Source organism: Xenopus laevis, chromosome 7S (assembly GCF_017654675.1).
Source record: "Xenopus laevis strain J_2021 chromosome 7S, Xenopus_laevis_v10.1, whole genome shotgun sequence".
NCBI lineage: Eukaryota > Metazoa > Chordata > Amphibia > Anura > Pipidae > Xenopus > Xenopus laevis.
Window position 1 is genome coordinate 99,887,583 of NC_054384.1, and position 12,015 is coordinate 99,899,597.

The 12,015-nt window shown below is 41.6% G+C and overlaps 1 protein-coding gene across 5 annotated transcripts in view; it reads left to right on the top strand.

Moving 5' to 3' along the window:
* The first annotated feature begins 444 nt into the window (after nt 1-444).
* The window catches only part of LOC108697808 (serine/threonine-protein kinase BRSK2), a 172,969-nt gene continuing 161,398 nt past the window's right edge, over nt 445-12,015 (top strand). For 2 of the 5 annotated variants that reach the window (XM_041571622.1, XM_041571623.1), the window contains exon 1: nt 445-1,276. In XM_041571622.1, the coding sequence (XP_041427556.1) occupies nt 1,168-1,276 (109 nt within the window). In that variant the 5' untranslated portion in view covers nt 445-1,167. The remainder of the gene's footprint in view (nt 1,277-12,015) is intronic. The other 3 variants (XM_018228237.2, XM_041571624.1, XM_041571625.1) reach the window with 3 other exon arrangements.

Genomic DNA, 12,015 nt, shown 5'->3' on the forward strand with positions numbered 1-12,015 from the left:
TAAGTGATTAAAGTGAATAATTGCAATTGACCATTTACAGGCAGAACCATGGCAACACATACATCTGGTTACTATTTTAAACCTCTTTATTTCACAAATAATAACATTCATTTGATGTAAAATCCAGCAAAACATTACTTAAATTTAGGGAAATGCCCCATTGAAATGCATTATAAATTGGTGGGACCACAAATAAAAAATGTACATGCGGGAAAACTTAAAATCAGGGGACTTAAAAATCGATGGTTTCACTGTATTATCAATGCTTGTGATAATAGAAATGCTACACCTCCCTGTGCATTCAGCCCCCTCTCCTTCTCTTGTTTCCTTGCCTGCCTACACTACTCCCATTTGCCACCCTTCCCTGCTTTTAGTGAGTCACAACTCCCAGCAGGCTTCAGATGGTGAATGGCTAATGCCCTGAACTAATTCTAGAGCTCTGGCCCCTCCCCCCCCAGATTGCCAGCCCCTAGGACCGCACTGGCTTGTGTAGCTTTACTCCAGCTGGTGCCTCTACGTCAGGCTGCAGGGAGTTGGTGTTTGCATGTGGGTAGAGGTGGCTTGCAGGGAAGGGGTTAATTTAATTGTAGCTGTCACCGAATCCCCGGATGCTGATGTAAGGACACACAGAGAGAGAGGGAGAAGGTTGCAGATTGCAGAGGAGGCAGCAGGGAGAGAGAGAGAAGGATTAGAGAAGAACAGCCTGCGAGGAGGGGTCAGCAGCAGCATACATCAGCAGAAACAGCAGCAGCAGCAGCAAGAGAATGAAGCAGTGATCTGCATCCAGCACAAGCAAGGGCTGCATCCCTGCTGATGATGCTGGTACCAGGAGTGTAGCATTCCCCATTCTTACCCTCCCCCTTCCTCTCTCTCTCCCCAATTCCCCCTCCCCCTCGGATGCATCAGCAAAGAGGAGCCCAGATCAATTTCCCCCTTGCACCCCCCCATTAAAAAAAAATTATAGTAAAAAAAAAAAAATTCAAGGAAGAAATTAAAATCCCATAAATGCAAAGGGGGACTTCCCGGACCAGGGACTAGGAGAATCAAGGAAAGGAGGGGGGGACAATCACAGCATTGTGTATCTCTCTCCTCCTTTCCTATTGTTCCAGCCTGGGAGAAACAGGACAGGCCTTTTTTTAAGAAGAGAAATAAATAGAAACCAAAACCATGTCCAGCGGCAAGGAGGCCGGTGGAATTCACCCGTACCAGCTGCAGCAACATGCCCAGTACGTTGGACCCTACAGGCTGGAGAAAACCCTCGGCAAAGGACAGACAGGTGGGCCTCTTTTCTTCTTCTTCTTCCAGGCTTGGGTTTGCGTGCAATGTCACTGCATGCAGGTATTTGCTTGTCTTATGATGGTTAAGCTGAGGATACTGGGAAAAAATAAGGATAAAATCGCACGTAAGGTCCAGGTCCCCTAGGCTGGCTGGGGAGATGAGCCAATTATGGGCAAGATCAAATAGATGGATAATGAGAATGGGTGTCTTTACACTATCGTAACCAGCAGGTGATTCTCTAACTCCTTCAGTGCTTTCTATATGTCATTCTGGCTTAACTCTGCTATTTTTTATTGGGGGTGTCTGACCTGGTGTAGAAGAGAACCTCTACTTTACTGTCCTTATGCTGTAATGCCTGGTTCCTGCACTACTGACCATAGCGTGTGGTTTCAGGTCGTGTCCTGTAATGTTCTGTTATGTGCAAGTTGTGTTCTGCATGGGGCACCTTGGGTTTTCCCAATGTTCCAGCTCTGGTATAAAAAGTGCAGGTTCTGTTGTTCCCATTCTGGAAAGTACAGGTTGTGCGCTCTGCAGTGCACGGTGTGTTCCCTAAAAGTCTGTCTCATCGCGATCCAGTTCCAGTTATGGGATTTATTGGGCTCTCGCCAACACATGCCCAATCTCAAATGATGCTAAACTGTCATTTTTTAGCTGTTATTTCAGTGTTTACAACTGTTATGTAGATTGTTATGGTTGTACTTCCTTGCCCCGTCGCATCCCATGCCACTATTAGAAAGATAAAGTGCTGCTATACCTTTGCTTACTATATGGGTTATGGGTCAGTCCAATGGCGGTGTATTTTCATTTTCCCCTCCTGCAGGATTATATATAGGGTTATGCACAAATGCCTACATTATTTACGACGGGCTCGGCTGTAGGCGCCTGCATTCTATATGCTCTGCTGCGATGCATTACCCAGGAGTGCCCTAGTGCTTTATATAGAAATCTCTGCAGTAAAGAGCCGCATTATATAAGCCTCTCTCTCGTGATGTCACGGTCGGATGTGATAAAGAACTGCTTCTGACATACAGAACCGTTGCCCCAAGCTCTTATGACATCTTAAATAATAATTCTCAATCATCAGCCCATCAGCACCTCTCCAAAACACTCCCCTTTAGCTCAGCTATGAGGTTCCCCCCTTACATCATTCTCTGGGGGCAGTAGTAGGGATGCAAAATGAGACTTTTTCTTGCTGCAGGGATGGAGAGCTCCCCTTTGCTCCTGCCTATCTACAATTGCATTGCCCAATAATCATGAAATCGAAGCAATGACCCTAAGTGGAAGATGACTCTATGTCATTCCAATCTTGCATAAAATGCGTTAGGCCTATTTATTTATTTTTTATTTTAATTGCCGCTGGATGAAGTGGGAAAGATGCTGTGTAACATAATGGTGTTGGCCAGGGGATGGGTGGGAGGCCGTTGCTGAAGGAGTTGAATGATTTTCTGCTCTATTGCAGTACACTTGCTGGGGAAAAGCACTTTACGGGTTGGCTCAGCAGGATCAGACTAAAAGTGAGTTGAGGGCACAGCACTAATCACACAAGGACAATCTTCAGAAGGAGACTTACAAGCAATAAGGCTATAAGTACGACCGATGGATTGAGAGATTCTATACCTTTAGTGCTAACTTGAAGGCAAAATTACATTAAAGGGGAAGCAGTACCAAAATATTTGACAGCCTTCATTTGTACACTGCTGTCTATTGGCTGCCTGTCCCGAAAAAACCAATGGCATTGATAGAATACCCCATGGGGGCAAAGGGCTGGCGTGTGCACCCAATAATAAATCACTTGGCACAACAGTGATTTCTGGGAAGTGGCTCTCCTCTGGTCTGTAGAGAATTCTGAAAGTTGTAGTTTCGAACAACAAGCAAGCCTCCATCTGCTTATTCCTCATAGAAGGATAATATTGTCACTTTGCTACCTAGATCAGTTCTGCTATCGCTCAGCTACAGACACGTGGGTTATACATGACCCTTCATGGGACCTTAATGTCCTCCCAAGGCTGCTCAAGGGCTGTGCAGAATTCTTTATATGGCATCCACCTCACCTCCCAAACATCTATTAAACTCAATACTTTTGTCCCACAAGGATCCTCAAGCTGCGCCTCTAGGGCTGCCTTCTGAACTACTCCCAGGAAAATGCAGCGATCCAATGGTTGTTTCAGAATGCTTACATATATATGTTTTGTTCTGTATTCTCCTGACGAAGATCCCTGTTTGGGATCGAACCGTTGAGTCTTCAGTAAATAACTATTTGTATTTGCATCAAGAAAAGCCCTGTGAGTGTCGCTATTTCATATATATATATATCTATATATATATATATCTATATATATATATATATATATATATATATATATATATATATATATATATATATATATATATATATATATATAGATATAGATATAGATAGATATACAGGTATGGGACCTATTATCCAGAATGCTCAGCACCTGGAGCTTTCTGGATCACAGATCTTCCTGTAATTTGGATCTTCATACCTAAAGCCAATAGGCTGGTTCTGCTTCCAGTAAGGATTAATTATATCTTATTTTGGATCAAATACAAGGTACTGTTTTATTAATACAGAGAAAATAGAAATTATTTCTAAAAATCTTTTTAGGATTATTTGGATAAAATGGAGTCTATGGGAGACGGACTTTCCGTAATTTGATAATGGGTTTCCAGATAATGGATCCCATACCTGTCCCATTGACTTATATACAACCTCGGCAGGTCTGAGATGTCGGATTTTCGGATAATGAATTTTTCCATCCTCTGGGTATAAATCGCAAAAAATTCTAGATTTTTTTTCCCACTAAAAATTCAGATTTCATATAAAGAAAAACTTGATTTTTGACATTTGCACTATAATAAATAACCCCCTTAGTGTAGAGCGAGGGCTCCCAAGAACCGCGTGTTACATGTATTTTTTCATAGTGCCGAGAACTGTTGGCAGCTGTTTAATGTCCCGGCTGGAGTTTCACCTGTTGTGTTGTAAAAGACAAGGGATTTATTTTTTTCTATTGGTCACTTTAAATGACCTTTTAGTATGATGTAGAAAGTGATACTCAGACACTTTGCAATTGTTTTCATTTTTATTATTTGTGCTTTTTAAAGTTTATTTAATTTGCAGCTCTCAGGTTTGCAATTTCAGTAATCTTGTTGCTGGGGTCCAAATTCCCCTAGCAACCATGCACTGATTTGAATGAGAGGCTGGAATATGAATAGGAGAGGGTCTAAATAGAAAGAAGAGTAATAAAAAGTAGCAATAGCAATAAATGTGCAGCCTTACAGATCATTAGATGGGGTCAGTGACCTCAGAAAATGGAAAAGCGTTAGAAGTAGGTTGCAAATACAAGTTTGGGATCCGTTATCCGGAAAGCCGTTATCCAGAAAGCCTGTCTCCCATAGACTCAATTGTATCCAAATAATCAACATTTTTAAATAACGATTTCCCTTTTTCTCTGTAATAATAAAACAATACCTTGTACTTGATCCCGACTAAGATATAATTAATCCTCATTGGAATCATAACCAGCCTATTGGGATTATTTAAAGTTTATGTGATTTTCTAGTAGACTTAAGGAATGCAGATCAAGGAAAGATCCATTACCCGGAAAGCACCAGGTCCGGAGCATTCTGTATAACAGGTCCCATACCTGTAACTCAAAAACGGTAAAAATAATTAATCCTGAAGACCAACTGAAAAGTTGCCTAGAATTCTATAACATGCTACAAGTTATCTTAAAAGTGAACCACCCCTTTTACTTTATAGTCTCACCCTATCATCCTAAAATACATGGCAGTAGTCCCACAACAGGGGCCAGGAACAGCTACTTGAGTTGCAGAAAATAGGAGAAAATAGTCCAATCGGCAACCGTCCAAGTTGTTGTTGGCTGCAGCTCCCACTCATTTATATGTAGCCGCGGGAGTGTAGCAGTTGCAGTTCAACAACAGCTGCAGGTTGCACATATCATATATATATATATATATATATATATATATATATATATATATATATATATATATATATATATATATATATATTGAAAATACTGACAGTGTGCCCTTTGTAATTTTATCTTTTTACCCCCAAGGGTTACCCTCAGATAATGGGGGGCCCCAATTTAAATTTCTGCCTTTGACTGAACTGCCTTTGCTCTGTATTATCTGCTTTGTAAATAATTGATGACTGTTGTTCATTTCCTGTCACTGTAAATGCATGTTATTCCCCAAGCAGAAGGGTGTATTTCCATGGATATTATAACAGTATATACAAACATATGGACTTGGGTGTAAAACTGCTGAGCTGCTTAAATAATGCATTTTTGTATTCAGCAAAGCCTTGTGGTGTCATAGGAACAACTGGATAATTCACTGTATCTATCCTGTGTATACGCGGCTGCCATAGGACAAATGATGTTCATTGGGGGTCCATGTGTAATGACATGACATATATCTTAGAAATAAATCAGGGATATTGCTGAGAATGAAGCAATAGTATTATTATTACTACTGTTATTGCTACTGTTATAGAATATAGGGATTGTGGGAGGTGCTCGGCAGCTAAGATGAATGGGATTGGTTGGGCACTAATAAAACATTGGATGTGCTGTAGAATTCGATGATTTAGCCTTTATTTATTTACAACATAAAAGAACTCAAAGTTAGCGATGGGCAAATTTCTCCTGTTTCGCCGAAAAATTCACGAATTTCCAACGAAATACATAGAACGATGAAAAATTTGCGAAACTCGAATTTTGATGCCCGCGTCAATTTTCGTAAATTTTGACCCTCTCCCAATTTTGATGCCAGCGTTAAAGTCAATGGATGTCTTAATAGTATTGCCGTGCAACGGGTTTGAAGCGAGCGACTTTTCCGACGTGCATCCAAATTTTTTTGAATTTTCACAGGAGTTTCGCAAATTTATTCGCCGGTGGCAAAATGTTCAAATTCGCTAGTGCCACATTTATTCACCCATCACTACTCAATGCTCATTATGTATCCATGTGATGCCCATACTGACAGAGTGCAAAGAGGTCGCAAAACCTGCAGTTATACAGTTTGTTTATTTCTAATGATGGCCAGTCATTGCTCCTTCTCTTGCTCTTTGTAAATAACACCCCAGGTTTCCCATTTTAAATGTTGTTATCTGCAGCATATGTTTGAGCTCTTAAAGGGCAAGGAAAGTTAAACTAAAGAAGTAGCTAGAAATGTTGTACGTTATGTTTCGGGCTTCTGTACCAGCCCAAGGCAACCACAGCCCTTTAGCAGTAAAGATCTGTGTCTCCAAAGATGCCCCAGTAGCTCCCCATCTTCTTTTCTGCTGATTCACTGCACATGCTCTGTGCTGCTGTCACTGAGCTTAGGGACCCACTCACAATATACAGTACACATAGAATAGAAATGTCACAATATAAGGCTGATTAGTAATTAATACACATAATTACTACATGGCAGCACAGAAACCAGTGCAATTAGCATCAGAATTTAATAATCAGCAAACCTGTAGCATCAGCTTATATTACAGACCAACCTCATTTTCTGCTGGATAATTAGTGACGAGCCCTAAGCTTAGCTTCTCAACAGCCAATCAGAGCCCACTGAGCATGTGAGTGTCACAGACACTTTCCAAGATGGTGACCCCCCTGTGACAAGTTTGAAGTCCTGGATCATTGCTGCTATTGACAAGCTGAAACTTTAGCCTCGTGCAATAAGTTCAGTATAAAAAATATGGCATTTTTAGTCCTATTAATTTTTAGAGTTTCCTTCTCCTTTAAAGGGGAAGGAAACCTAGTCGGCGCAAACCCCCCACCCCACCTCCCGTTTGTTGCCCACCCTCCCTCCTCCCCCCTGGCCTACCCGTCCCGCTGGGCAAATGCCCCAATTTGTTACTTACCCTTCTGCGCAGGTCCAGTCCAGGGAGTTCACAGACGACATCTTCTTCCTGCTTTGAACGGCGCATGCGCAGTAGGATCATTTCGCCGGTACGATCTACTGCGCATGCGCATGACTTTTGGCGCATGCGCAGTAGATCCGTACCGACGAAATGATCCTACTGCGCATGCGCCAAAATGCCGTTCACAGCAGGAAGAAGATCGCGTGGAAGAAGATGTCGTCTGTGAACTCTCTGGACTGGACCTGCGCAGAAGGGTAAGTAACAAGTTAGGGGCATTTGCCCAGCGGGACGGGTAGGCCAGGGGGGAGGAGGGAGGGTGGGCAACTAGGTTTCCTTCTCCTTTAAGGCGGCCATACATGGGCCAATAACAGCTGCTGAAAGGCTAAGTTGGCAGTTTATTGACCTGTGTTTAGGCCCCTCTGACGGACTTCCCCAACCAAAATCTGCCCGAAAATCTGCCATATGTCTATTGGGCAGGTTTTAAAAAAAAAAAACAGTTTGAGGGCCACATAGGTTTATTGATGCGGTCCTCGTACTGACCGCCTACATTCTGGCCATTGTGATTTGATCCTTGGACCCTAGGGCCCACCATTGGATCGACCTGATGCCGCATATGGGGGCAAGATCTGCTCGTTTGACGACCTTTCCAAACAAGGAAATCTGCCCACATCTCATTGTATCAGAGTGGAATGTTTAAGGTACAGGTATGGGACCTGTTATCCAGAATGCTCAGGACGTGGGCTTTCCAGATAATGGATCTTTCCATTATTTGGATCTACTAGAAAAGCATGTTAACATTAAATAAACCCTAAAATAGGCTGGTTTTGCTTCCAATAAGGATTAATAATATCTTAAGGTGGCCATACATGGAGAGATCCTCTTGTTTGGCGATGTCGCCAACGAGCGGATCTCCCTCCGATATGCCCACCTTGAGGTGGGCAATATCGGGCTGATCCGATCGTGGGCCCTAGGGCCCAACGATCGGATCCTAGCGAACACGAACGGGCGGTCGGATCGCGGGACCGCTTCAACGAACAGATGCGGCCGCGATCCGACGGGATTTTTAGTCCCATCCGATCGAGATCTGGCCGACTTTCGGCCAGATCTCGATCGGGGAAGCCCGTCGGGGGCCCCCATACACGGGCCAATAAGCTGCCGACTCGGTCTGTCGGCAGCTTTTATCGGCCCATGTATGGCCACCTTTAGTTTGGATCAAGTACAAGGTACTGTTTTATTAACATAGGGAAAAAGGAAATTATTTTTAAAAATGTGGATTATTTGGATAAATTTGAGTATATGGGAGATGGGCTTTCCATAATTCAGAGATTTCTGAATAACAGGTTTCCAGATAACAGATTCCATAGCAGTACTTGCATGTGGCATATATATGGGACTATATTCCATAATGAAGCAGGGTTTGGCCACACTTTGTGCCAGTTGATTAAAGATATTTCCAATCAGCAGCCCTTTTGTCACCAACTTAACAGACAATCTTTTTTTTTTAACTCTTTATTTTGTCAATTTTTGTCACAAATAATAATCATAACAAAAGGAAGAGCAAAAAGAAACAAACAAAATTGTGGAAAGTGTTAGCCAAGTAAAGTGAAAAGTCGCAAAATGACACGAGGTGCAGCAGTTTATCACATCACATCGTGGAACGGGGTTTTAAGGCGACATTACAGAATATGTAACTGACAATTTTTAATGGGTAACTAGGACAGTGCTGATGTCCAGACCCATATCATCAATAGGATTTCACAGTATCCAATAGGGAGGTGATTTACTTTCCTAGAGTTAGGTCCAACTTCTTGAAGCAAGACTTTGGGTCCAGGTTTAAATGTTCCCCACTATGGCACTGGTTCCATCTTTTATATGCTGTTGGGAACCCTCACGCGGCACACAGGCATCTATTATTTCACCCAGAACAAAAGGTTGCAGATATACATATAAATAGTGATGGGCGAATTTGCGCCGTTTCGCTTCGCCGAAAAATTCGTGAATTTCCCGCGAAATTCACGAAACGGTGAAAAATTTGCGAAACTGCACCGGCGTCTCGTTTTTGAAGCCGGCATCTCGTTTTTTACGCCGACAACCTTTTTTTTAACGCCGGCGTCCGTAGACAAATTTTTTTGACGCCGGCGAACTGTCGTCAGCGAAATTTCGCGGCCGTTTTGCGAATTTATTCGCCCGAGGTGAATCGCGCAAATTCGCAGCGAATTCGCGCCCATCACTACATATATATATATATATGAAGCAGTTAGTGGTACTAAGTTCATCCATATCCAGGTGGAACCGGATGAAGGAGAAAGAACTGGAAAGGCATTAGCACAGCAGCACTTTGGCACAATGTGCCATTTGCACTAATATTAGCTTTGCTTTATAACATTTTGAACTTGACATTTAATGATGGTCATTTTCTAAATTGTACTGTGCTGCCTACTTGCTCAGTCGCAACTTTGTTTTATTTGGGCACAGTGTTTGTGGCTTCCCTTGATAGAGTTTGTGTACAGTACGGATAATAAAATGTTAGGTTAACCTGCATTATCTTTTATTCTTGGATTTTGACTCTGAACCTTCCTGGAAATGGGGATATGTACAGTCAAAATTTGTCCTACCCACTTAACCCAAAGCACCCAGGATGGTATTTCTTGTCTTTATGGAAACTGCTGTATTGTTCCAATGGGCTTTATGGACTGCATAACAAACTCAACATAAGACGGCACTTCTGGACAGGATTTGTTGTAGCAGTTTGCTGCACAAAAAGGCCTAACGCATTTCGGGATGGGATCCCTTAATCATAGGCTATTTATGGACTGCATAACCCATGAATGACATGAGTTTAAAGGGATTGTTCAGCTTCAATCAACTAGTTGTTTTCTGATAGATCACCAGAAATAACGACTTTTTCCAATTACTATGTGTCATCCAAAGAGTCAAGAAGGGTAAAGGAGAACAGGAATCTGGAGAAATAAAGGAGAACGGGAAGTATGTTTCATGATGATGCCTGTTAGTTGTTTTAAACATAGCCTGAAATAAAGTTATTTTGAATTTTATCTGCTGTTTGCGGGACTCTCTCCTTTACCCTTCTTGGCTCTTTGGACAAAGTATTGACTGGATCGGAGACCAATTCGTGGAGGTGCCTGCTATATGATCAGTACGGCCAGTTTAGGGGAGAATGCGGGATCCTCTTGAATATCAGAGAAAAATGTCACCCTTCAACTCTCATTCAATAAGAACTTCTTTCTGAGTATTAAAAATCGGGGTAAACTGCTGTTATAAAGATAGAGTAGTCACTTTTGCATCTTATTATCTATGTCATACCCTCCATTCTGATATCTCACATACATTTCTTTATGGTTTAAATTCTGGTGAATTGTCAACCAGAATTTACACTAAAAGAGAATTTGCTGCATTTCCCAGCAGTTTACTTACAATTTTGAGTAAATTTAAGATAGGTTGGGAAAGTACAGGTATGGGACCTGTTATCCAGAATGCTCCAGACCTGGGGATAATGGATCTCTCTTTAATTTAGATCTTCATATCTAAAAATCTACTAAAAAATCATGTAAACATTAAGTAAACCCAATAGGTTGGTGTTCCAGTAAGGATTAATTATATCTTAGTTGAGATCAAGCACAAGATATTGATTTATAATTACAGAGAAAAATAAATTTTTGTTTAGCATATTGGATTGTTTGATTATAATGCAGTCTATGGGAGACCGCCTTTCCGTAATTCTGAGCTATCTAGATCACAGCTTTCTGGATCCCATACCTGTAGTTTGAATACAATGAATTAAGCTGAAATTACATCTTTAGTAAATGCTCCATTATCCTTTCTATAGCACTATTTAGCACACTGTACAGTTGCACATAATTAAAGGACAAGGAAACCCGAATGCTCTGCAGGAAAAAAATGCACCCACATGGGTAGCTTACTACCACCACTCCACTATCTTCACTGTGCCTCCCAGGCATCCCAGCCCATTAGAGTAAAGCATACTTTTGATTCTGTACCAGCCCAAGGCAACCACAGCCCTTTAGCAGTAAAGATATATGTCTCCAAAGATGCCCCAGTAGCTCCCCATCTATTGTTCTGCTGATTCACTGCACATGCTCTGTGCTGCTGTCACTTACTGATCTTAGGGACCCACTCACAATACACAGTACACATAGAATAGAAATATCACAGTATAAGGCTGATTAGTAATTAATACAGATAATTACTACATGGCAGCACAGAAACCAGTGTAATTAGCATCAGAATTGAATAATCAGCAAACCTGTAGCATCAGCTTATATTACAGGGGAAGCTCATTTTCTGCTGGATAATTAGTGACGAGCCCTAAGCTTAGCTTCTCAACAGCCAATCAGAGCCCACTGAGCATGTGAGTGTCACAGACACTTTCCAAGATGGTGACCCCCTGTGACAAGTTTGAAGTCCTGGATCATTGCTGCTATTGACAAGCTGGAACTTTAGCCTCGTGCAATAAGTTCACTATATAAAATATGGCATTTTAGCCATGGCATTTTTAGGGTTTAGTTCTCCTTTATTGCTCAATACATATTTTCACAAAAACAGTCACAAATAGAAAATAGAAAGTAATTGGAAAAAAAAATCATTTTTTCTGGTGAATAATCTGAAACCGACCAAACTGAAAAAAGTGTTTGAAGGGGAACAATCCCTTTAAATTGGTCACTGGTTTTGGACTGAGCTGTCCAGTGTTGCTGGTGCTGAAAACCGTACAGAAGAAACCATAAAGGCAGCTTTACACTGACAAACATTTGCAATGACTGTGCAAAACATTTAAAATATATAGACTTTACCAA